This window comes from Hyla sarda, chromosome 7 (genome assembly GCF_029499605.1).
Source record: "Hyla sarda isolate aHylSar1 chromosome 7, aHylSar1.hap1, whole genome shotgun sequence".
In the NCBI taxonomy this organism is placed as follows: domain Eukaryota; kingdom Metazoa; phylum Chordata; class Amphibia; order Anura; family Hylidae; genus Hyla; species Hyla sarda.
In genome coordinates, this window is record NC_079195.1 from 185,656,730 (window position 1) to 185,680,231 (window position 23,502).

Sequence of the window (23,502 nt, forward strand, 5' to 3'; positions counted from 1 at the left end):
TTCTTCGATTTTGTCGCACAATTATTTTTTTTTCCGTTTCGCCGTGCATTTTTGGGTAAAATGACTAATGTCACTGCAAAGTAGAATTGGCGACGCAAAAAATAAGCCATAATATGGATTTTTAGGTGTAAAATTGAAAGGGTTATGATTTTTAAAAGGTAAGGAGGAAAAAACGAAAGTGCAAAAACGGAAAAACCCTGAGTCCTTAAGGGGTTAAAAGTAGTATCAGTAAGTATTACTTTACTGAGAGAGTTGTGGATGCATGGAATAGTCTTCCTGCAGAAGTGGTCGCTGCAAATACAGTGAAGGAGTTTAAACATGCATGGGATAAACATAAGGCTATCCTTCATATAAGAGAGGGCCAGGGACTATTCATAGTATTCAGATTATTGGGCAGACTAGATGGGCCAAATGGTTCTTATCTGCCGACATATTCTATGTTTCTATAATTCTGTGCTGGAGACGGAGAGATAGTCACATAAGTTAGAACAAAATCTGCTGCAGAGTATTTGGAAAAAGTCAGAATGAGTAGCTGACTCTTCAGGGGGCTCACCTGTTTAGTAGTGGAAATATATAGACCTCACTATGTTGTGTGGTCTTATATGTACCATGGTGAGGTCTTTCTGAGCCTCCAAATGAATGCTATCTACAGTACTAATTGTGATCCCCCAACATCAACCGCAAAGCCGCCAGAAAACGATAACAACATTTAGCTTCTAATGGCCTAGGGGCCTATAGGCAAAATAGGCAGCCGCCTAGAGCACACTCTTGATTGGGAGCTGCTTTGCCCCCAGCAATAAAGTTAGCCAGCATCCGAAGCAACCGCCCATCCAGCAAACCCCCTGATTGATCACAAGAGGAGAAGGTTTGATACAGTGTGTCACCCCAATAGTAAAAAGATTACACGAGTAGGGAGTTGTTACAGTGTGTCACCCCAGTAGTACGAAGATTAGATGAGAAGGCGGTTTGTTACAGTGTGTCACCCCAGTAGTAAGGTGATTATATGAGGAGGCTGTTACAGTGTGTCACCCCAGTAGTAAGGTGATTATATGAGGAGGCTGTTACAGTGTGTCACCCCAGTAGTAAGGTGATTATATGAGGAGGCTGTTACAGTGTGTCACCCCAGTAGTAAGGTGATTATATGAGGAGGCTGTTAGTGTGTCACCCCAGTAGTAAGGTGATTATATGAGGAGGCTGTTACAGTGTGTCACCCCAGTAGTAAGGTGATTATATGAGGAGGCTGTTACAGTGTGTCACCCCAGTAGAATGGTGATTATCTGAGGAGGCTGTTACAGTGTGTCACCCCAGTAGTAAGGTGATTATATGAGGAGGCTGTTACAGTGTGTCACCCCAGTAGTAAGGTCATTATACGAGGAGGCTGTTACAGTGTGTCACCCCAGTAGTAAGGTGATTATATGAGGAGGCTGTTAGTGTGTCACCCCAGTAGCAAGGTGATTATATAAGGAGGCTGTTACAGTGTGTCACCCCAGTAGTATGGTGATTATCTGAGGAGGCTGTTACAGTGTGTCACCCCAGTAGTATGGTGATTATCTGAAGAGGCTGTTACAGTGTGTCACCCCAGTAGTAAGGTGATTATATAAGGAGGCTGTTACAGTGTGTCACCCCAGTAGTAAGGTGATTATATGAGGAGGCTGTTACAGTGTGTCACCCCAGTAGTAAGGTGATTATATGAGGAGGCTGTTACAGTGTGTCACCCCAGTAGTAAGGTGATTATATGAGGAGGCTGTTACAGTGTGTCACCCCAGTAGTAAGGTGATTATATGAGGAGGCTGTTACAGTGTGTCACCCCAGTAGTAAGGTGATTATATGAGGAGGCTGTTACAGTGTGTCACCCCAGTAGTAAGGTGATTATATGAGGAGGCTGTTACAGTGTGTCACCCCAGTAGTAAGGTGATTATATGAGGAGGCTGTTAGTGTGTCACCTCAGTAGTAAGGTGATTATATGAGGAGGCTGTTACAGTGTGTCACCCCAGTAGAATGGTGATTATCTGAGGAGGCTGTTACAGTGTGTCACCCCAGTAGTAAGGTGATTATATGAGGAGGCTGTTACAGTGTGTCACCCCAGTAGTAAGGTGATTATATGAGGAGGCTGTTACAGTGTGTCACCCCAGTAGTAAGGTGATTATATGAGGAGGCTGTTACAGTGTGTCACCCCAGTAGTAAGGTGATTATATAAGGAGGCTGTTACAGTGTGTCACCCCAGTAGTAAGGTGATTATATGAGGAGGCTGTTACAGTGTGTCACCCCAGTAGTAAGGTGATTATATGAGGAGGCTGTTACAGTGTGTCACCCCAGTAGTAAGGTGATTATATGAGGAGGCTGTTACAGTGTGTCACCCCAGTAGTAAGGTGATTATATGAGGAGGCTGTTACAGTGTGTCACCCCAGTAGTAAGGTGATTATATGAGGAGGCTGTTACAGTGTGTCACCCCAGTAGTAAGGTGATTATATGAGGAGGCTGTTACAGTGTGTCACCCCAGTAGTAAGGTGATTATATGAGGAGGCTGTTAGTGTGTCACCCCAGTAGTAAGGTGATTATATGAGGAGGCTGTTACAGTGTGTCACCCCAGTAGAATGGTGATTATCTGAGGAGGCTGTTACAGTGTGTCACCCCAGTAGCAAGGTGATTATATAAGGAGGCTGTTACAGTGTGTCACCCCAGTAGTATGGTGATTATCTGAGGAGGCTGTTACAGTGTGTCACCCCAGTAGTATGGTGATTATCTGAAGAGGCTGTTACAGTGTGTCACCCCAGTAGTAAGGTGATTATATAAGGAGGCTGTTACAGTGTGTCACCCCAGTAGTAAGGTGATTATATGAGGAGGCTGTTACAGTGTGTCACCCCAGTAGTAAGGTGATTATATGAGGAGGCTGTTACAGTGTGTCACCCCAGTAGTAAGGTGATTATATGAGGAGGCTGTTACAGTGTGTCACCCCAGTAGTAAGGTGATTATATGAGGAGGCTGTTACAGTGTGTCACCCCAGTAGTAAGGTGATTATATGAGGTGGCTGTTACAGTGTGTCACCCCAGTAGCAAGGTGGGGCATGTCAAAGGGTTGGACCAATGGGCCGGATCAAGGGGTTGCAAAATGAGCTTTCGGCTAGGGTGGAAAAAATCCTTGCACCAGGCCTGTAATGGTATCATGTTTGGGATGGGTGTTGGGTCACTTACTGCCGTTTAAGGCCCCTTTCACACTACAGGTATCATTCTGCAAAAACCTCCGTTATTACTCCCGGCAAAAAGTCCTGAAAACGGCCGTCAACAAATCTGTCATGTCAGCGGGATTTTTTGACCATCCTTTTGCATCAGGTATGTCCAATTTTACTGATGTCTGTTATTTTTGCCGGCATAAAACACGGTGCATGCACAAATTTTTGGTCCAGCAAAAATAATAGTGAAAAAACGGCCGTTAAAATTTAACATTGAAGTCTATTGGAAACGTATGTTAAAAAAAAAAAAACATCCGTTATTGTCCGTTTTTTTTAACATCCGTTTTTTGTACTGAGCATGCTTAGTACAGCTTTACAAAAAAAGGGTTAAACACCTGATTAAAAAAAAAAACGGATGTAACTGGTAATAACTGGTGATAACGGATGAAGAACATCAGGTTTTTTAAGAAAAAAACACTAAAAATAATGGATGATGGTCATCAGGTATCATCAGTTATTGCCGGTTAGTGCATCCGTTTTTTTAAATCCGTTATTGTAAAATACCGGCAGTAAAAAAGCAGGATGATACCTGTAGTGTGAAAGGGGCCTAAGAAAGTTTGATATGTTCCTGCAGCTTTCCCAGCACTTACTCTAAACAGTGTTAACATGCAATGTGAATAACGCCTTACCTGGACTCTGCAGTCCTATTATAGAACAGGCCCCAACATGTCCCTGATGGTACAAACTGCGATCTTCTGTCCAGCTTGGACTAAGGACAACAATGGTAGAGAAGCTCAGGTAGGTGTGCTTAATAGGAAACTGGTTTTGTAATCTGTCTATGTATCATCTAGATCTTCTGTATGGAACCTTATTCGTAAGGTTTGGTATTGTCACTTTTTATTTCTTTATGGTGTAGGGCTGCACATATATCAGTCTAATCGTCATTTTTATGAATTGCGACAAAGCAATTTGGCCCCCCACGGAAAAATTTGCAATTACCTGCGGCCCCAGACCTGCCCAACATGCATATCATGCACATACTTGTACTGGGCTGCCACCAAATTCAAATGCTAAGTCAGTGTTTCCTAACCAGGGTGTCTCCAGCTGTTGCAAAACTACAACTCCCAGCATGCCCGGACAGCCAAAGTCAAAATCAAAGTGGAAAACCACACTACAGGCTGATCCAACTTAATGTAATGTCCTTAAAACAAGTCACAATGAGGCTCAGTGGTGTGTGTGGCCTCCACGTTCCCGTATGACCTCCGTACAACGCCTGGGCATGGATGAGGTGGTGGATGAGGTGATCCATGACAGTCTGTGGTGCAACGTGGCATTGGTGGATGGAGCGAGACATGATGTCCCAGATGTGCTCAATCGGATTCAGGTCTGGGGAACGGGCGGGCCAGTCCATAGCATCAATGCCTTCCTCTTGCAGGTATGCAAAAGTGACGAAGAAAACCTTTGGATTATGGTACAGAATGAAGGAGGTGGATGTCAGAGGTAGTTTGAAGTAGTCCTCAGTAGGCAGTAGTAGCCCTCCCTTCCCCCCTCCCGAAACGCGGAATCCTGTCTTTTATTATTTTTGTTTAATAAATGGTCCTGCTGAGGACTACTTCAAACTACCTGTGACATCCACCTCCTTCATTCTGTACCATAATCCAAAGGTTTTCTTCGTCACTTTCGCATACCTGCAAGAGGAAGGCATTGATGCTATGGACTGGCCCGCCCGTTCCCCAGACCTGAATCCGACTGAGCACATCTGGGATATCATGTCTCTCTCCATCCACCAACACCACGTTGCACCACAGACTGTCCAGGAGTTGGCAGATGCTTTAGTCCAGGTCTGGGAGGACATCCCTCAGGAGACCATCTGCCACGTCATTAGGAGCATGCCCAGGCGTTATAGGGAGGTCATACGGGCACGTGGAAGTCACACACACTACTGAACCTCATTTTGACTTGTTTTAAGGAAATTACATAAAGTTTGATAAGTCTGTAGTGCGGTTTTCCACTTTGATTTTGAGTGCGACTCCATATCCAGACCTCCATGGGTTGATAAATTTGATAATTTTTGTGTGATTTTGTTGTCAGCACATTCAGCTATGTAAAGACGAAAGTATTTCATACAATTAGTTCATTCATTCACATCTAGGATGTGTTATCTTAGTGCTCCCTTTATTTTTTGGAGCAGTGTATAATTTCCCGCTTCTCATTGGGATCTATGTTATTTTTCTATATCCTGGAACTTTAATCACAAATAATTATATCTATTAAACTCTTCTGTGATGTTAGCATTGAATATTTATTAGAGAAAGCCCTCCAGAAATTTGGCATCTAAAAAAGACCCCTGAGACTTGTGATTCTCATGTGGGGTGATGATGGAAATATGGTATTAATAATTATGCAGAAAAATACTATAACAGACGAGCTTTGACTGTGCATGTAAAAGGCATCCGCAGAGAGAATTTTGTTAAATAAACGTCTCCAAATTGTTAAGATGAGTAGCGAGCGTCTAATTTTGTGTCTGTTTTTGTTTATAATAATATGAATATTCATTTACGAGCCATTGGTTCTTGATGACAACGGGAAAAACTAAATTAAAAACTGTAAGGGTCTATTCACATGGCAGAATTTCCGCTTGTGGAATTCCGCCTCAAATTAAAAACCATAGACTTCTATGGGATTCCGCACTCCCATTCACACTTCTAAATTTGTGTGAATGGGAATGCAGAATCCCATAGAAGTCTATGGGCTTTAATTTGAGGCGTAATTCCGCCAGCTGAAAGTTTTTCTGTGTCCTGGCTGCAGTCTGAGATTTAGTGACTCCAGCATGAGTCTGAAATTTATTTAAAAAAAGGCTTGCAGCCAGGACTGGTAGGGAGACCCCTAGTGGTCATTTTTTTCAAGGTGGAAAATTAAATAGAAAGAAGCAGATTTTTTAATAACATGCTATTGGAAAGTTATTCTGCTTACATTAATCTATAATATATCAAAAGTTTTTTTGATAAAAGGTACCCTTTAAAATCGTATTGAAATTGTGTTTGATATTTGTACTGTTACAGTCTATGTAAGTCGTATTGAATTGTGGGACTTTGCAATTTAATCAGTTTAATTGCACACAAATTTTTTTGAGTCCTGTGCAGGAGCCCCTTGACATACACCTTATTAAAAATGGTTCTGATTTTGTTTAAAAATCATGAAAATATTCTACCATACGATTTATGGATATAATTTTTATCTGGTTTTATACAATTTCATGCAATCAGTTTTCAGCCAATTTTACTGTCCGTCGATCGGATGGTAAAATGGTGATCTGAACATTGCCTTAAAGGGGTTTTTCTGCCATAGACATCTTATCCCCTGTCCAAAGGATAGGAGATCAGATGTCTGATCGCAGGGGTCCTGCCGCTGGGACCCTCCGCGATCTCTGTGCAACACCTTCATTCAATGCTGGACTGTTGCTCCAGACTCTGAAACCTCTATGTTTCCGGGACTGAAGATGTGACGTCACGCCACGCCTCCTTGTAATGTCATGCTACGCCCCTCCATTCATGTCTTTGGGAGAGGGTGTGACGGCCCTCCCATAAACATGAATGGAGAGGAAGTGGCAGGAGAGGAAGAGTCTGGAGCAGGAGCCCGACATAGATTGCGGGGTCCCAGCAGCAGACCCCCCCGGATCAGCCATCTTATTCCCTATTAGGTGATAAAATGTCTAGGGGCGGAGTACACCTTTAAGGTACAGATGCTCATCAGTGTCTGGGTGTACAGGCTTAGGTGACGCCACATCAGGTTGTAAGGCAAATTACTGCGTAACCAATAAGGTGAAATCTGGAGCGCATTCATCATGTGCACTACAAGTGTCATCATATTGTCAAGAAAGGGCTGGATATTACAACGTACACATCTCAGATCACTGCCCATGTGCAAGAAGATCAGCATCTGTTATTACCAGGATACCATCCTGACCATTAAACATTTTTTATTATTGTTTTCGGTCATGCAACACACTGCCCTCCTCATCTTCTGTATAGGATGATCATTAGTTTTCATGGTTCAAAACTGCTGACAGATTTTCCCTAACACCAAATAGGTTTCGAGGATGCCCAAGTCCATCAGAATTAAAGGGGTACTCCAGAGGAACAAAAAGCATTTTTTTAAATTGTCTGGTGCCAGGAACTGTCCAGAACAGGAGCAAATCCCCACAGTTCCTGACACAAACAGAGGCTGTGATCAGACTGGAAAAAAAACTACACAACTTCCTTTGGATCATACAGCAGCTGATAAGTACTGGAAGGATTAAGATTTTTACATAGAAGTCATTTACAAATCTTTTTTAACTTTCTGGCACCAGTTGATTTGAAATATATATTTTTTTCCCCCTCCGGAGTACCCCTTTTAAGAGGACCGCTTCTAGCTATTGCACAAGTTGTTTACCACCCGATGCCATTTAAGCAGCCAATTAACATATTCAGATCTGCACAACTACAGTAGAGTCCATTTGTGATTTGCATCTGTAGCCCCCTCAACAAAAGTCTATGGGAAGGGGGCGTGACAGCGGTCGCGCCCCCTTCCCATAGACTTTCATTGAGGGGGCGGGCGTGACGTCACGAGGGGGCGGCCTCGAACACGGAAGCCCGCACACAGTGTTCGGAGTAATAAACTTCCGGATGCTGCGAGCGGAGCTCCGGAAGGCAGGGCAGTGGAGAACCCCTTTAAAGTGGGGCTCCGCTGCTAAGCGTTTGGAACAAAATGTTCTGAATGCTTAGAGCCAGCGCTGGAAGCTCTTGACGTCATAGCGCCGCCCCTCATGACATCATGTTCCGCCCCCTCAATGTAAGTCTATGGGAGGGGGTGTGACTATGATGTTGCATTGAGAGGGCGGGGCTATGATGTCACGAGCTATCAGCGCTGGCCCTAACATTTTTTTTTTTCCAAACGCTGAGCAGTGGAGTACCCCTTTAAGGCAGAAAGAGAAGTGTACATAAGAATATAGATAACAATGATATCAAAACAGTCCAGCCAAGATGCCTTATTGCATGACACCCAGAGATGCCTTGAGAGGAATTCTAGGAGAATTGTGCTGCTAATTTACTTGTTCTGTCCCTACTACAGACCAGTCATCATTTAACCTAAACTGACAACTGGGGATGTCAACTTTGTGTAGGCCACAATTTTATGGGGGTGCTTGTATAATCTACTACAGAAAAATACACAGCGAAACAGCGTATATAGATCAATGTATCAAAAAACTTTATTGAACATGAATAAAACAGACATTTAAAATCGCATAAAAATTACACACATGATATATATAGCCCTTGTAATGGGCATATCCAACCAGGGACAACCAAGGGGAAAGAGAAAAGGAGGTCAAGATAGTGTACAGCAGTAAGTTCTGGCCAAGTGTTGAGCCAATGTATTGTAGACCTTAAGGTGCAATAAACAGTAAGGGTCCCCGGAAGAAGTCTGGTGACGAAACGTCGGGTGCAGGAGGTCCAACTACTGTCTCCACTAGGCAAGTTATTATATTATATATTCTCATTTTCAGTGTTAGGCAGCGGCCTTTGCCCCTATTGGCACTTTTTCACAATAGAGGGCAACCTATTAAAGGTGCTTACTGTTTATTGCACCTTAATGTCTAATGTCTACAATACATTGGCTCAACACATGGCCAGAACTTACTGCTGTACACTATCTTGACCTCCTTTTCTCTTTCCCCTTGGTTGTCCCTGGTTGGATATGCCCATTACAAGGGCTATATATATCATGTGTGTAATTTTTATGCGATTTTAAATGTCTGTTTTATTCATGTTCAATAAAGTTTTTTGATACATTGATCTATATACGCTGTTGTAACGCAAAGCAAAAATTCAGACTTCAGTGTAAAACATGACAAGTCAGTGCCAAAGCTGGTGTCCTCTTATATTGGGCTCCCCCGTGACCCAGGGGCCACTGCAGTCTTTGCTTCCCCTTATAGTTATGACCTTTATGTAGCATTATAAACAGATAATGGCAGGTAGTATATATCCTAGCCACCTGTCACGTCTTTCAACCATAAGATTTAGCATTTTCCCTTTCTAGACTTAACAAGTAATGATTCCATTCTGTAGTACACCAGCAAGCTTGGAAATATCCAATGGTTTTCCATTGATTTGTCAGTCTTCGAGCGAGCATAAATATTGTAACATGACATGGTGAATGACCTTACAGCTTGTCAATATACGCTCACAGTCCTATACTGCTATATGCCTGAGGAGGCTGAGCACGACTCTTATTATAACTTCATTTTCTGCTATAAAAAGAAAAAAAAGTTAACAAAAATTGCATATTGAACAAGCTGGAGTGAAATCCTGATTCTGCAGTTTTCTGAGACCATTTATTTCCATAGTCACTGGTCGCTCTGTAGTGCGGGGAGGCTGTAACTTTCTTCCTTATGTCATTTGTCTTCATATAACTTGCTCGTCTTTTTCTAACGTTACATAATGTTGAATTGACCTTTATAAAAAGTCCTAAAACACAATTTGCCGAAATCCATCTGGCTCCACTGGTCTTCTGGTACCTCATTTACCTCCTTACTTTAAGTAACATTTTGATCTTGAAAATGTCACATAACGAAGGAAAAGATATCCAATGAGTTATCCTTGCTTCTTTGTTCTGTTAGTCTTAAGACTATAAAAAAGATGGAAGCATCTCATATGTTGCTTCCAGCCTGTAAGGCCAGGTTCACACTATGGAATTTCCAGGTGGAATTCTGTTTTGAATTTCCACTCGGGAATTCCGGTTCAGCAGAGTCCTATTGCTTCGCCCGGAAAAGCAGCTTGAAAAATTCCCCCAGAACATTGAATGTGTTCAATATTTTGGCAGATTTCCGCTCACGCACAGACTTTGCTGTCTATGGGGACGGCAATGTCTGCGCAGTCCTAGTGCCCACTGATTTGGTTGGCGCTGGCCGCACTTGGAATCTCTTGGGAATTTTGAAGTGTGAACCCAGCTTTAGTGGTGCTAATGCTGTCTTTGCATCCTTGCTTGGTGATTAAAGGGAATCTGTCAGCTGCAATTCACATTCCAGACTGCTGACACTGTTAGATAGCTGTTAGGGCAAGGAGACACATGGTACCTTTCACAAATCTCTCTGTGATTACATAATGTAAAAAAAATACTTTTAGGCTAGGTCCAGACAGCGGAATCTCCGGGCAGAAAATTTCCACCCGGAGATTCCGAGTGCGGCCAGCGCAGACTGAATCAGTCGGCGCTAGGACCATGCGGACTCTGCAGTCTCCAATAGACTGCAATCTGTTCTGCAAGTGTTTTTGACTGAAGAATGAGCAACGCCATTCTTCAGGCGGAAATTTCCAAGCAGATTTTCCATTCACAAATTCCGAAGTGTGAATTTGTGAACGGAAACCCATTCACTACACTATACAAGCGGAATTTCTGCCGGCAATTTCAAAGCAGAATTGCAGGCGGAAATTCCGTAGTGTCAACCTAGCCTTATTCTCTGGTGCCAAGAGTCAAAAAGGCATTCTCAAGAGCCTAAAGTGCTGAGGGCTGGAACGTCTTCTCTATGCCCCTCCCACTTCCTGCTTAATTGAGCACCCAAAAAAGCAGTTGGTGCATAGTTAAATGTTAGGATCAACATCCAAGGTAGTGAACCCCAAATTTTAAATGTGGTCAAGCATCTTGTAAGCATCTGTTGAGTGGACCATGACCCTAGTCTGAAAGTTGTAATTCTCCAGGGGCCTGGGCAACTTCAAAAATTTCTGCAACACATCACCCTGGTCTAGTAAGCTTTAAGGGGGTACTCCCCTGGAAAACATTTGTTTTTAAATCAACTGTTGCCAGAAAGGTAAACAGATTTGTAAATTACTTCTATTTAAAAATCTTAATCCTTCCAGTGCTTATCAGCTGCTCTGTGCTCCCAAGGAAGTCCCCCTCCCTTTTTTTGTCTGACCATAGTGCTCTCTGCTGACACCTCTTTCCATTTTGGGAACTGTCTGGAGCAGTATAGGTTTGCTATGGGGATTTGCTTGTACTCTGGACAGTTCCTAAAATGGACAGAAGTGTCAGCAGAGAGCACTGTGGTCAGACAGAAAGGAAATGCAAAAAGATAAGAACTTCCTCTGTAGTATACAGCAGCTGATAAGTAATGGAAAGGTTAATATTTTTAAATAGAAGTAATTTACAAATCTTTTTAACTTTCTGGCACCAGTTGATTTAAAAATAAATATTTTCCAGTGGAGTACCCCTTTAAGAGTACCCGTCATATTCCACAAAAAAAGTATATGTATCTGTCATGCTGTAATCCTGTCATACACATATATTGATGTGTCTAGCACCTATATTGCTCTCACAAATACCTTCTGTCTTTTGCTCACTTGTTTTATCAATCTGACCCCTGGAGGGCACATGTCCTCACTCTGCATGACTCCTCTTCCTCCCTGAGTCTGCTGTGCTGTTCTTGGTCTCTTCATCCAATCAGGCTGCTATGTAACCCCCCCTCCTCTCTGATTTCATTCTGCAGTCTGATAGGACAGGAGTGAGTACAGAGGAATGCTAGTCCCACCCTCACTTTCTGGACTTTGTCCCTGCCTGTGCTTCTGCTGGGACAAAGATGATGCTGCAGCCAGACAGGATTATTTTCTAGATGGTATGGGGGCCTCTAGTTTATATATATATATATATATATATATATATATATATATATATATATATGCGCCATGTTTTGTACAAAACGGAAATAACATTTTCTTATGAAGTATAGTATAAAGGTTAATGTTTTGCCAGGATGTACAACATATAAAAAGTTTTCGTATCTGACATTAGACATTGCCCATTTAAAGATAGTTAACCAAATAGTTAAACCCTTATATCTTGGGAACCAGGTGGCATAACAAGAAAGTAAAATTACATAGAAAGACGCCTGTCCACAGGCCCATATTAATGGGAAGACATGTTAGACCACGTTTAGATATGTCAGATCTGTTGCAAATTTTTGGTGCAAGCAAACTGACAATATTGAATGTGAAGTAGGAACAAAATTCTATGAGGATCTGAAGGCAACGCTGCCTGTATTACAGTAAAATGCCATAGTAAGCTCCGTAGATTTTCTTGAGAAATACAGTTTTGTTGAAACAGGTAAAATCTGCGTCACTATCTTGCAACTTTTTATGCAGCAAAGTTATTTCTGGTTAAAAGGGGTTTAATAGATATAGATAGATATATATATATATATATATATATATATATATAATCTTTTTTTTTTCTATTGCATTAGTTCTTGTTTGTGAATTCTTTACATAGTTCTGTAATCCAGGCTTGTCTGTTATCAGTAGAACCACTCCAACCTGCTCTGCTTCTGGATACCTAAGTAACTTTGAACGATGATAATGTACTGTATAATTTTGATGTAAAATAAAGGCTATTACTTGGCTTTTTTTTTCCAATTATGCTGTCTTTGTGTGCAAGGTTAGGCTGTCCTCCTTGGAATGCTGCATAGGCTGGACAGTGCCTCTTCATACCTCTCTTTTATTAGTGCTCATTTTTGTGTTTATCGCTTGCCAGTTATTCTTTCCCAGGACTAAGTGCGGATGACAAGAAATGAAATAGAAGCCATTGAGCAGAGGAGGGCTGCATTGATTTTGCAGCAGGTGATAATGCAATAGTAGCGTGCAGCAGGCTGGGGGTGGACGGGGGAAAGAAAGACATCTAATTTTGGAAGAGCTGAGATGGAACCACAGCCTGTGTTCAACATAGCAACAACTTTCTGTAGATCTGCATGGAAGGCAGCTCAGAATACAGGACTTGAGCAGGTCCTAAGGACGGAAAAGCAGCAATAAGAAACATTGAATCAGCCAGTGATACGCACGATAGAAAAAATGTCCGGCGAGGAGGAAGCATCCAAGTGGCAGGCTGGTAATACTGGAGCCGGGGACTGCACCTTCCCGGTAACAAACGGCCCTTTCTCTGGCTGCTGAGTGAGCTGTAATTTTGTCGAGGAGGCAATTATCGTGGAATATTAAAGGGGGAACCGGACTATTGTGGTTTCATCCAGAACGCTGTGAAGATTGTGTTTAGATGAAATCTTCCTTTTCTTCTCGCTGCCCTAAAGCGACTTTGTTTACTTGATCTCTGCCACCGATTTTTTTCTCTTTAAGTGCTCTTGAGTCCCTTGTCGTCTCGGGTATCGAGTAAATCTGAGAAGAACTTATTTTTTATCGTCTTCTCCTCCTCTTCTTCTCTAGATGTCCAGGTGCAGAAGGATTAGTAGTTTTCTGTTTGTTTGTTTGTTTTTTTCCTTCTGCATTGTTTGTTGTGTCTTCTGTTATCATCAGACCCGTAACGTTGACATTCTGTATCTTTTATTTGTGCCACCGAAACATTGAGCTTTCCGTGTTGCTTTAAGCTATCGATTTGTTAGGCAGGGACGCGTCTCCTCTGCATCTCACGTTATATTTACCTCCTCTGAGCGTGTCATTGCCTAGATAACTGATAATTTGTCCTTTTCAGGGAGAGCCATTCTGCACTGGCACAGACTGGCAGCACTTTTCAGTAATTGCTTATTGTTTGCACAGACTGGGGAGCACTGATGACACTTTCTCCCACTAAATGCCAGAGTGCTCCAGCATCTGTAAATAGCTTGATATCTAATGAGGATGTGCAGCTCAGGCAATTGATTGAATAGCTGCAGTCGTGTGTGTATCTCCTTGCTCTCCGCACACTGGCAGGGGAGGGGGAAGAGAAGGATCCGATCCTGCTTCTTTCTGAATTGGAAGTAGCACGGATCCCTTGGGCCAAAAGGCCAGGATTGTTCGCCTCTGCTGCACCAGTTTGCCCTAGAAGAGTGGAGTATGCCAGGCTGCACGGGTTCAACGATGACTTCTGTCATTCCCAAAGACCGGTGGAAGGCTGCGTAAGATGTAAATCCGGTTCCATGTGTGGGATTCTTTGTTGCATCTCAGAAGTTGGATACAGCCCAACCTTTGACGTAGAAATGGGTAGCACTTGCGATAAAGGTACTCCTAAAGAATGTGGGTGATTTCTTTATTTTATTTTATTTATTTTCTGTTGCCTTTCCTTTTCTTTGAGCATGTGTAGTTGTGCTGGGGCTATTCTTTTAACCCATGAATTACCAGGTTAAATGCCCTGGGAAATAAATAATTTGGGGATCTGCTGCTTTTTATTGCTCATCGTGATATATATGCAACCATCGTGTTCTGTTGTTCATTTATATTTTCATTTTTCTTGGTCCTGATTATGCTTTAAGTGCACCGTAATAACTTTCTTTTTAACCTGCATTTGAAACCTTATATGTTACGTCTGAATGTTTTACAGAAATGTTTTCTTACCTTAACCGACACTTCCCCCCCCCCCCCATTTACAAGTCTCACCTGTTTATCTTATAAGGCAGTGTTTCCCAACCAGGGTGCCTCCTATTGTTGCTAAACTACATCTCCCAGCACAATAGTGTTTCCCATCCAGGGTGCCTCCAGCTGTTGCAAAACTACAACTCCCAACATGCCCGGACAGCCAAAGGCTGTCCGGGCATGCTGGGAGTTGTAGTTTTGCAACAGCTGTAGGCACCCTGTATGGGAAACACTGTTGTATTGTCTCCTCCCCAGTGGAATTTACCTGTTCAGCGTGCTGAGATATATATCTATCTATATATATATATATATATATATATATATGCACAATCTGCTCCCAGAGAGGTGTATGTTTTAGAGTCTGCAGAAGTCTGCTCAGAGGAATCCAACTGTGAAATGTAAAGATCAATTATCTTTTCACCCAAATCCCGAGACACTTTACCAAAAAGACGCTTGCTATTATTACTCATGAAGTTGTCAGTCTTGTTCTGGGTGCAGAATGGATTTTTATTGGCAGCCTCTCTTTTCTCATGTCTGTCTTCTTGTTCTTCTCTTCTGCAGAGGTGCCAGCTGAGAGGTCACCACGAAGGAGAAGTATCTCTGGGACCAGTACATCTGACAAGGCCAACTCCATGGACCCCTCAAACACCTCTCCTTTTAAAGTCCCAGTAAGTGCCTTGTAGTGATTTGTATTGGGCAGAGATTTCCTCTGTGTGCTGCATACAGAACCAGCAAAGAGTAGATCTGCAGTATGGCGGTATTAATATTTCCGTGGCAAGAAAGTGCTGCATTAATTTAGGAAATGGCAGACAAACTCCAGCCATTATTTTTCACTCTTTCCTGTGCCTCTATAGCATATGTATGTATGTATAGCCGATGCTGTCGTGTAGGTGCATCCTTATACCTGTGACTGCATTAGCCTGACCTATTGGACATAACCTATTAGAGTTACCTACTTGTTCTAGTATTCTTCTTTTCAGACATTCTTGGACATAATGCAAATGAGACGGATTTGCTGCAGATTTTCCAATAAAAATTTGCACAGAAAGATTACAATAACCGCAAATTAGAGTTTTGAAATCTCGCCTACACTCAGTGAAAATGTTTCTAGTTGAAATTATGGTGTGGATTTTAAAATCTGTTTTTGATTGGTCATAGATTTTCCCCATTGAGATCATTGTTTAAAGGTAAAATCTGCTCCAGATCTGCAGAATTTCTGCACCAAAATCCACACCACTTTAGCAGATTTTCCTGTGGATTTGCTGCAGATAATGGCCCTGATTTACTAAGAGTGTTGTGTAGGTTTCTTTGCGGGTTTAAAAGGGGTTATCCACCATAAGGTGTTTTTAGTACGTACCTGGCAGACAGTAATGGACATGCTTAGGAATGATCTGCACTTGTCTTGGGGCTAAATGGCTGTGTTGTGAGATTACCATAACACTGTGGCTAGCTTTTTGTGAACTTGTATTTCCTGTTTGACATGTTTTTTTTTACTACAAATCCCACAATTCCATTTTCCTCCCTCTCACACATCAGCCACCCCACCCATTGAAACAAAAGACCTGTGGTTTTCAATCAGGGTGCCTACAGCTGTTGCATTAGTTGCAGATTGATCCCTCCACCAATTGAAGCAGACAGGCTCCCTGTCATCAGTCAGGTCTCGCCCGCATTGCAACCTGGGAAAAATCTGAGACAACAGTCATTTTGTCTGCTGGTAAAAATAAATATTGGGGTGAAAATCACAGAAGAATTGTGAGAAAACCGTCACACACAGGTACAGACACTATATTATGAACTACACTAACTTTACAGCCCCTGTAGTATAGTCAAATAAAAAAATTCCTGGAATACCCCTTTAATTCCTTATAATTTTTTTCCACGGTATTTACTAAGGTTTCCCTACATTTTCCACTTTCCCCCCCAAATTTTTTTTTTTTTTTTTTTTTTAACACATGCTCTGATGTGTAGGGTTTTCTTCAGCTGAAATCCACCATATTTTCTGTGGAAACCTTAGTAAATATGTTTTTTGTTTGTTTTTTTTATGTCGGGAACACGCCCCTTTTCTGTGACCAAGTCCCTTTTTGGGGTATTCTTAGTCAAATGGAGAGTTAGTCAAGTTTTTTTTCAATTCTGGCGCAAATTCTGGTGCAGGCACAAGTCTGGCGCACAACCCGACATGTCAGGTTTGTAATAGTAAATGAGGGCCGATATCTGCAGCAAATCCATCTAGCATGACTTTAAAGGGAACCTGGCATAGTGAAAATGATCCAATCTGTTGGCACAATATTACTCATTTGCGACTATAGGTCGCCTTTCTATCACACTACTGGCATGGTGGCGCCAAGTCTTTTATTACAATATATGAGAAGGATTGTGCACTCACAACTATCAGAGTGTACTGTAGTTTAAAGGCTTGTGAACAGTATATATTTTTTTCTGTCTTTTATTTAAAAATTATACAAATACACTTTATAGAAAGAAACAGAAGGTAAGAAACAATGAAACAATGCTTACTGGACTCATATAATAGTCGTGACCAAGCTAAAAAAAAGAAAATGTATGGCCCAGAATGCCACCCAACTACAATACTGATACCACCCATCACTGTATTCCTTTTCCCCAACTTATTATTTAAGCAAACATCACCATACCTATATACCAATATATGATTGCATAGAAGGGGGAGAGACGCCTACCAGCCCTGGACCCTATTCTCATCATACCTCCAACAAGTGCCAAGAAAAACAAACCACAATACCCACATACCTACATAGACTACGAACTACTGAACAGTCTATTCTATAATCTAGAGAGATTCAAGCTGCGCACCTATCCCCTAAACAGAAGCTGCCCATTACACTTGTAATATATTCTATACATAACCAAAAAATTACTACATCTCTTGTGAACAATATTATAGAGCAGGAAGAGCTGAGCAGATTGATTATATAGTTTTATGGGAAAAGATTCAGTAGAAACTTGTCATTTATTGAACTGCTGATTCAGGCTTGGGAGTCCAGTGGGCGGTACTACTGTCACTCATAGTTAAGGACAGCCCACTAGACTTTTAAGGTGGCAAAGAGCAGAGGTTTACGTCAATAAATTACAAGGATTGATAGGAGAATTACGGCACTGCCAAATCGGATAATTGGTGCTCAGGTCGGATCACAATCCTTTATACACTGTAAAGAATACTTGGCTTTTAGTGTACTTGATATTTTAATTTTCAATCCAAACAACAGGCATGTATAATATTTCGATCAGAGTAGCTCATAAGCCAGTGTTTCCTAACCAGAGTGCCTCCAGCAGTTGCAGAACTACAACTCCCAGCATGAACCATGCTGGAAGTTGTACTTTTGCAACAGTGAAGGCACTCTGGTAGGCCCCAATATAGGAGTCAAGTGGGTGGTCCTACTCGGTGAGTAACAGCTATCGGTGTATGCACACAAGGGAAGCTGTGAATCACAGAATAGACATGCCCACTGGACTGCGCCAATAGGGACTGTCTCTCTTTTGACCCTGAATTCCATTTACCTTTGCATAACAATGCAAATGTATATGCCTTGCAGGTACTAGCAGAGCCTAGTAGTATCAATGATGAGGTGATCAGCCTGCAGCATTGTGCAGCCGAAGGGATATGCTGGGTTTATACCATTAGCGTAGTTCAGTAGCTGGATGGAACAAGGAGGATGTCGGGTTTCTCTGCAAGTATAACCATCAGTGCCCAATCTGATTAAGGATCACTATGGCAGTATGATTGGGCATTAGGTGCAGTTTGCATGCCCCCGGTAGTGTTAATACTGATGCAGCAAGGACCTACTTTTGTCTAGCAGAGAGTGTAATTGAATGTGAGGGAATGCCGTCCGTAAGTGTAACAAAAGCCAACTCAGTCAGCAAAAGTGAAGGTCAGGAAAAACCTGCTGAGATGTTCCAGCTGCCGGTGCTCCGGTCTTCCGCAGTCACAGATTTCATCCTCCCTGTGCCTGGCACTGCCAGGCAGGAAGTTGACAATATGGCATAACACTGTGTCATGTACCAAGACCTGAAAAACCGCAGCTATAATAAATACATCAATAAAATATAAAGGAAACTTAAAGCATTTTCCATACGAATAGAAATCATAATAATAGCAGTAATAATTTATTATATAACACTAAATGTTTGTGCAGCACTCGGCAGGTGTCTAATGGCCTCCTGTCTAATGCTGGTTGAAGGGGTAGGCATCCCATATATGAATTCTCTGTGGCTATACGGGGCCTACAAGGATTTGCCACCATCTAGTCTATAAGAGAAGACAAAGGAAATATTTGAAACCTATGCTATCTTTGTCCATGTATAGACATATAGAGGGGCATTTATCAAAAGTGAACTTGGTTGGGGTGTGGCCTGAATGCCGGAGCGAGAGGCCGCATAGCATGAGGGCTCCGGCTTCCCCTGCTAAAATTACCCTTCATATTTACCCTGTCTGGCTGGTATTGGCATTGCTGGTGTCCCCGGTGCTGAGTGGTCCTCTGGTGGTCCTCAGCGGGCTCCAGTGTCTTTGTACGGAGCGGGCGGCTCCTTGCGCTGTGGTCTTTGGGTCCCGGCGATGAGGGGGCTGGTCTCAGGCTGCGGCTCCTGTGGTCTGGCGGAGCGGCCCGTGGGTCCCTGGCTGCCGTCGGTGAGGTGTGCAGAAGCCCTCCCCAGCTGCTGTGAAGTCCTGGGTGCCCTGCATTGAAGGTCTAGGGTCCGGTGCCATTGTAGGACTTCGTGGGCGGGGCCTTCTCCTCTCCCTGGTTGCTGTGGGAACCCCCACGGCCGGCAGGAACTCGCTGGTAGGGGAAGGAGTGCACATCTGGTGGGGCCTTCAGCAGGAGAGGTGAGATCTATTTCTGCCTGGATTGTTCCCCCCAAAAGAAAAAAAAGGCCGCCCTTAGTTATAAAGGGACTGTCTGGGCTGTTGTTGTGGTGTCACCAATACACCAAATGGCTCCATTTGGCCACTTATTCCTGCTGCTATCTGCAGTGCACCCAGCGGTGCCTCCCTCAGGAGGTCTCCTCTGCTTTATTGATAGCTGGACTGCCTGCTGCCTCGCTCTGTCTGTAAGTACCCTTGTGTACTGCATCTGGGCTTGCTGGGACTTGTGGTGCATCACACATTTGCTGGGGCCTTTTTTACTGATTGGGGTGCCCTGCGCTCATTGAACTGTGTTCCTAGTGACTTTCTGCCTGCTCTCTGTGTGCCCTGTTAGCCATGGGTGGCCCCCATGTTAGCAATAGAAGTAAGAAATCCAAACTAAATGCTGAAGCCTCTCGGCCGACTTCTGGTGAGGATGCCTCCTCTGATGATGGGTCCTCCTGATCCTGTGTTCCGTCCCATCGGGACCCTGGTGCTCAGACCCTGCTTGCTGCGAAAGTCTCTGTGCAGGCGACGAAAGTGCTGAACCAGTTCTCTAGAAATCTGGACCGTCCCATGGGCAACTCTTCTGATCCTCCGCTGTCATTGTTTGAGGGGTCTCCTACTCCTCCATAGCATCAGTCTCCTGAGAGGCCTGCATATGATGCTGCCAAAATGGACCAACGGTTCTCTGAACTTTTGGTTGCGTTTACCTCCTGTCAAGCGATGATGGTGTCCAAGGTGGTTGAACTGCGACAGGAGTTTATCTTAAGGCATGAGACTCAAAAGATATGTGAGCACACTGAGGAGGTGGAGTGCAGGGTCTCTACAGTGGAGGACACTCTTCATGCTGGATCAAGTTGCTTCTCTTCAGCACCAGGTGACGGGAGTCTTGAGCCGTATGGATGATATGCAGAACCGCTTACGGAGCAATAATATCCGCCTCGTAGGCCTTCCTGAAAAGGTGGAAGGGAATTACCCTGTGATGTTCCTTGAAACGTGGCTGAAATAGATTCTTCCAGCGGATACCTTCTCTCCTTATTTTTCTGTTGAACTGGCCCACAGAGTACCAGCTCGGCCTCCTCCCAATGCAGCCCCTCCGCGCCCTTTCCTGTCTAAACTTCTCCACTTCAGGGACATGTGCTATAGGGGCTGTAAAGTTAGTGTAGTTAATAATACAGTGTCTGTACCTATGTGTGACGGTTTTCTCACAATTCTTCTGTGATTTTCACCCCACTATTTATTTTTAACAGCATACAAAATGACTGTTGTCTTGGATTTTTCCCAGCTTGCAATGCGGCCGAGACCTGACTTACTAGTCAGCTGATGACAGGGAGCCTGTCTGCTTCAATGGGTGGAGCGATCGCTTGGTGGGAGAGAGATCAATCTGCAACTAATGCAACAGCTGTAGGCACCCTGATTGAAAACCACAGGTCTTTTGTTTCAATGGGTGGGGTGGCTGATGTGTGGGAGGGAGGAAAATGGGATTGTGGGATTTGTAGTCAAAAAAGAATAGTCAAACAGGAAATACAAGTTCACAAAAAGCTAGCCACAGTGTTCTGGTAATCTCACAGCATAGCCATTTACCCCCAAGACAAGCGCAGAGCCTTCCTTAACATGTCCATTACTACCTGCCAGGTATGTACTAAAATCACCTTATGGTGAGTAACCCCTTTAATTCTAAGTTTGTACTATCTAAGAGTTCGACAGAGACAGTTTTAGTAACTCTGGGCCACAGTTTCAACATAGCTATGGACAAATATTGTTACCGAAAGTCATGTATGTGCTCAACACAGTCTATAGTCAGGGCTGGTGCAAAGATTTTTGTCACCCTAGGCAAAGGCTAATTTTGCCGCCCATTGGCCTGCCCTTTGACACGCCCCACCTTACTACTGGGGTGACCAACAGTACTGGCTGAGAAACTGGGGTGACAAACTTACTACTGGGGTGACAAACTGGCTGAGCAAGTGGTTTGGATGCTGTTTGTCTAACTTTCTTGTGGTAGGCATAGCGGCGATCCCCATCAAGAGGGTGCTCTAGGCGGCTGCCTATTTTGCCTATAGGCACAGCCGGCCCTGTCTATAGTTATTGGATGGCTTAACAAATATGTCAGTCATGTCAGCAGTCCTAGACTTAGATTGTAGACTGTCTACTATGACTGTCATGGCTACCTTCACTGCATATGGACCTATTTCATATACATTGCCCAAGGTTTGCTCCTACATATATGACTACTTGCCATTGATTTATCATAGTAATGTTAAGTCATTACGTCGTACAAATACATATCTCACATAAGAAGTGTTACTTGTGATAGGCCGTACAGTAATTTCCAAACAGTGTGTCTCCAGCTGTTGTAAAACTACAACTCCCAGCATGCCCGGACAGCCAATGGCTGTCCGGGCATGCTGGTAGTTGTAGTTTTACAACAGCTGGAGACACACGGTTTGGAAAACACTTGGTTTAGGTGTGTAGAACAGGTATTCCCTTTGCACCAGTGCCCAGGATCTTCACGTTATGCCCCGGTAACACTTGTTTCATGTCAGAAGTGTTAGCGTCGAATATACATTCTAAAGATTGCCTTGTTTTATTACTGCATTACCCCCCACTGAATCTTCTTCGCTGTCTACAGTATATATCATTTAGGTAGTGAAGCTTATCTGCATTGCTCCCAAGGAAAGATGAAATCCTGCTTGGGGATACGGTTTGCTAAGTCTTAGCTAGTTGTTCCTGACATCCGCTTATATTCTAGATATAATTGCTTCCCTGGGACCCCGCAGGCCCGTGAGTGACAAGTTATTGCTGCAGAATGAAGGCTGCCTGTGTTATGTCACATCTTTGTGCCTGACCAACTTTTCTTGTCTTCCCATATCACTGGATATTTCTTGTGACGTTTGATCGGTAGAAGTTAGAATTTAGTGTGACCTCTTTATCATGGAAATTTCCAGTTTATGGGGGAGATTTATCAAAACCTGTGCAGAGGAAAAGTTGTCCAGTTGCCCATAGCAACCAATCAGATCACTTCTTTCATTTTTCAGAGGCCTTTTCAAAAATGAAAGAAGCGATCTGATTGGTTGCTATGGACAACTTGGAAACTCTTCCTCTGGACAGGTTTTGATAAATCTCCCCCTATGTGATGTGTTCCATAGGAATAATATTTGTGCAATTTATTATAATGGCTGCACTATTTCACTACAGGTTTGACAAGATACAACTTTATCACACAACAGTCACAATTTTATTTTATATCTTTGACATTACTTGGAGACTACAGCTGTGGTTGTCCCCTGTTCCAACTCTTTTAGTGCAGTAGGGGGCAGCATTTTATCATTTGCAAATATGTATCTATTTTAACTCTCAGGTGTCCATCGTCTTCATCCTAGCCGCCTTTTTGCTCCTGCATTGTATGACACCTTTCATAGGTTGTGTACATATGCCGCAATAATAACCCCGAAATCAACTCAACTGAGCTACGGACACTGTTGGACTGATGATAGGAAATGTGAATTAGGCATACCAATGCCACACTACTTGCCTCATGGATACCTTTTAAAGTCAACTTTATTTTGCATGTGCAAGTGTCCAGGGGGCATGGCCTAGCTGCTCAAGTGCTGCATCATCGCTCGCCTCCATGCTCCCTCGCCCTTTTCTGTCCTGCTTGAGTGCCGTTTAAGGCTTGGCTTCCTTGGCAATGAAATGCAAACAGGAGAGTGAAGGGTGGGGGGGAAGGAGGAGGTGAGCAATGCTGTGGCACTTGAGCGGTTTGGTCCTGCCTCGTGGACACTTTTACTTAATCTAGTTGATTTTTAAAAGACATCCATAATGCAAGTACTACAGCATTAGTTAGTCTAACTTAAAATTCCCTATTATCAGTCCAATGGTGTTTGTAGCACAGATCGTGAATATTGGCATCATTGTCTCCTTGAATTCCCTTACACCATCACTCAATTTGATCAATAAAGCACTTTTTGGTTCTTTTTGATCTATATTGGCTTGACTTTGTCTTTTTGTCTACTGCCTCTCCTGACCCCTGGCTGACCACAGATCCTGCCCACTGCCTTGGTACTGCGATTTAGTGTCTCAACCTATCAGCA

The 23,502-nt window shown here is 43.1% G+C and overlaps 1 protein-coding gene across 14 annotated transcripts in view; it reads left to right on the forward strand.

Annotated features, from left to right (window-relative positions):
- The window catches only part of RASAL2 (RAS protein activator like 2), a 394,529-nt gene that overhangs the window by 282,876 nt on the left and 88,151 nt on the right, over window positions 1-23,502 (forward strand). For 12 of the 14 annotated variants that reach the window (XM_056531799.1, XM_056531795.1, XM_056531790.1 and 9 more), the window contains one exon: window positions 15,094-15,200. In XM_056531799.1, coding sequence (XP_056387774.1) covers window positions 15,094-15,200 — 107 coding nt within the window. Of the gene's footprint in view, window positions 1-12,558; window positions 13,419-13,483; window positions 14,182-15,093; window positions 15,201-23,502 lie in introns of those variants that run through there. The other 2 variants (XM_056531803.1, XM_056531800.1) reach the window with 2 other exon arrangements.